The sequence below is a fragment of the Emiliania huxleyi genome (genome assembly GCF_000372725.1).
Source record: "Emiliania huxleyi CCMP1516 unplaced genomic scaffold EMIHUscaffold_275, whole genome shotgun sequence".
NCBI lineage: Eukaryota > Haptophyta > Isochrysidales > Noelaerhabdaceae > Emiliania > Emiliania huxleyi.
Genome location: NW_005199968.1, coordinates 159,782 through 160,739, shown reverse-complemented (window position 1 = coordinate 160,739; position 958 = coordinate 159,782). Strand labels below are relative to the sequence as shown.

Here is a 958-nt window from a genome sequence, read left to right as displayed (position 1 = left end):
CGCCGAGCCCACCAGCCTCGCCACCGCCGCCCTCGCCACCGCCGCCCTCGCCACCACCGTCGCCGCCCCCACCCTCACCGCCGCCGCCGTCACCCCCGCCTCCCTCTCCGCCGCCCCCCTCGCCTCCGCCCTCGCCACCGCCGCCCTCGCCGCCGCCGCCATCCCCGCCTCCCCCGAGCCCACCCCCGCCGTCGCCTCCCCCGTCGCCTCCGCCGCCATCGCCACCGCCGCCCTCTCCTCCTCCGCCGAGCCCGCCTCCGCCGAGCCCGCCTCCTTCTCCTCCACCGCCGTCACCGCCACCACCCTCACCACCGCCACCCTCGCCGCCGCCACCGTCACCGCCTCCTTCTCCACCGCCGCCTTCCCCGCCGCCGCCTTCACCGCCACCTCCGAGCCCACCACCGCCCTCGCCGCCGCCGCCCTCGCCGCCGCCGCCCTCGCCGCCCTCGCCGAGCCCGCCGCCGCCCTCGCCGCCTCCGCCGTCGCCTCCGCCGCCCTCGCCACCACCTCCGTCGCCGCCGCCGCCCTCGCCGCCGCCCCCCTCGCCGCCGCCGCCCTCGCCGCCCTCGCCGAGCCCGCCGCCGCCCTCGCCGCCTCCGCCGTCGCCTCCGCCGCCCTCGCCACCACCTCCGTCGCCGCCGCCGCCCTCGCCGCCGCCGCCCTCGCCGCCCTCGCCGAGCCCGCCGCCGCCCTCGCCGCCTCCGCCGTCGCCTCCGCCGCCCTCGCCACCACCTCCGTCGCCGCCGCCACCCTCGCCGCCGCCCCCCTCGCCGCCTCCGCCCTCGCCGCCGCCGCCCTCGCCGCCCTCGCCGAGCCCGCCGCCGCCCTCGCCGCCTCCGCCGTCGGCTCCGCCGCCGATCGGCACCACCTCCGTCACCGCCGCCGTCCTCGCCGCCGCCGCGCTAGTCGGCGCCGCCGCCCTCGCCGCCGCCCCCCTCGCCGCCGCCGCCCTCGCCGC

The 958-nt window shown here is 85.0% G+C and overlaps 1 protein-coding gene across 1 annotated transcript in view; it reads right to left on the bottom strand.

Moving 5' to 3' along the window:
• Positions 1-387: 387 nt before the first annotated feature.
• Positions 388-958, bottom strand: part of EMIHUDRAFT_116011 (hypothetical protein) — a gene marked incomplete at both ends in the record, with an annotated part of 12,292 nt that continues 11,721 nt past the window's right edge. The window contains one exon of the mRNA XM_005776671.1: positions 388-834. Within this exon, the coding sequence (XP_005776728.1) occupies positions 388-834 (447 nt within the window). The remainder of the gene's footprint in view (positions 835-958) is intronic.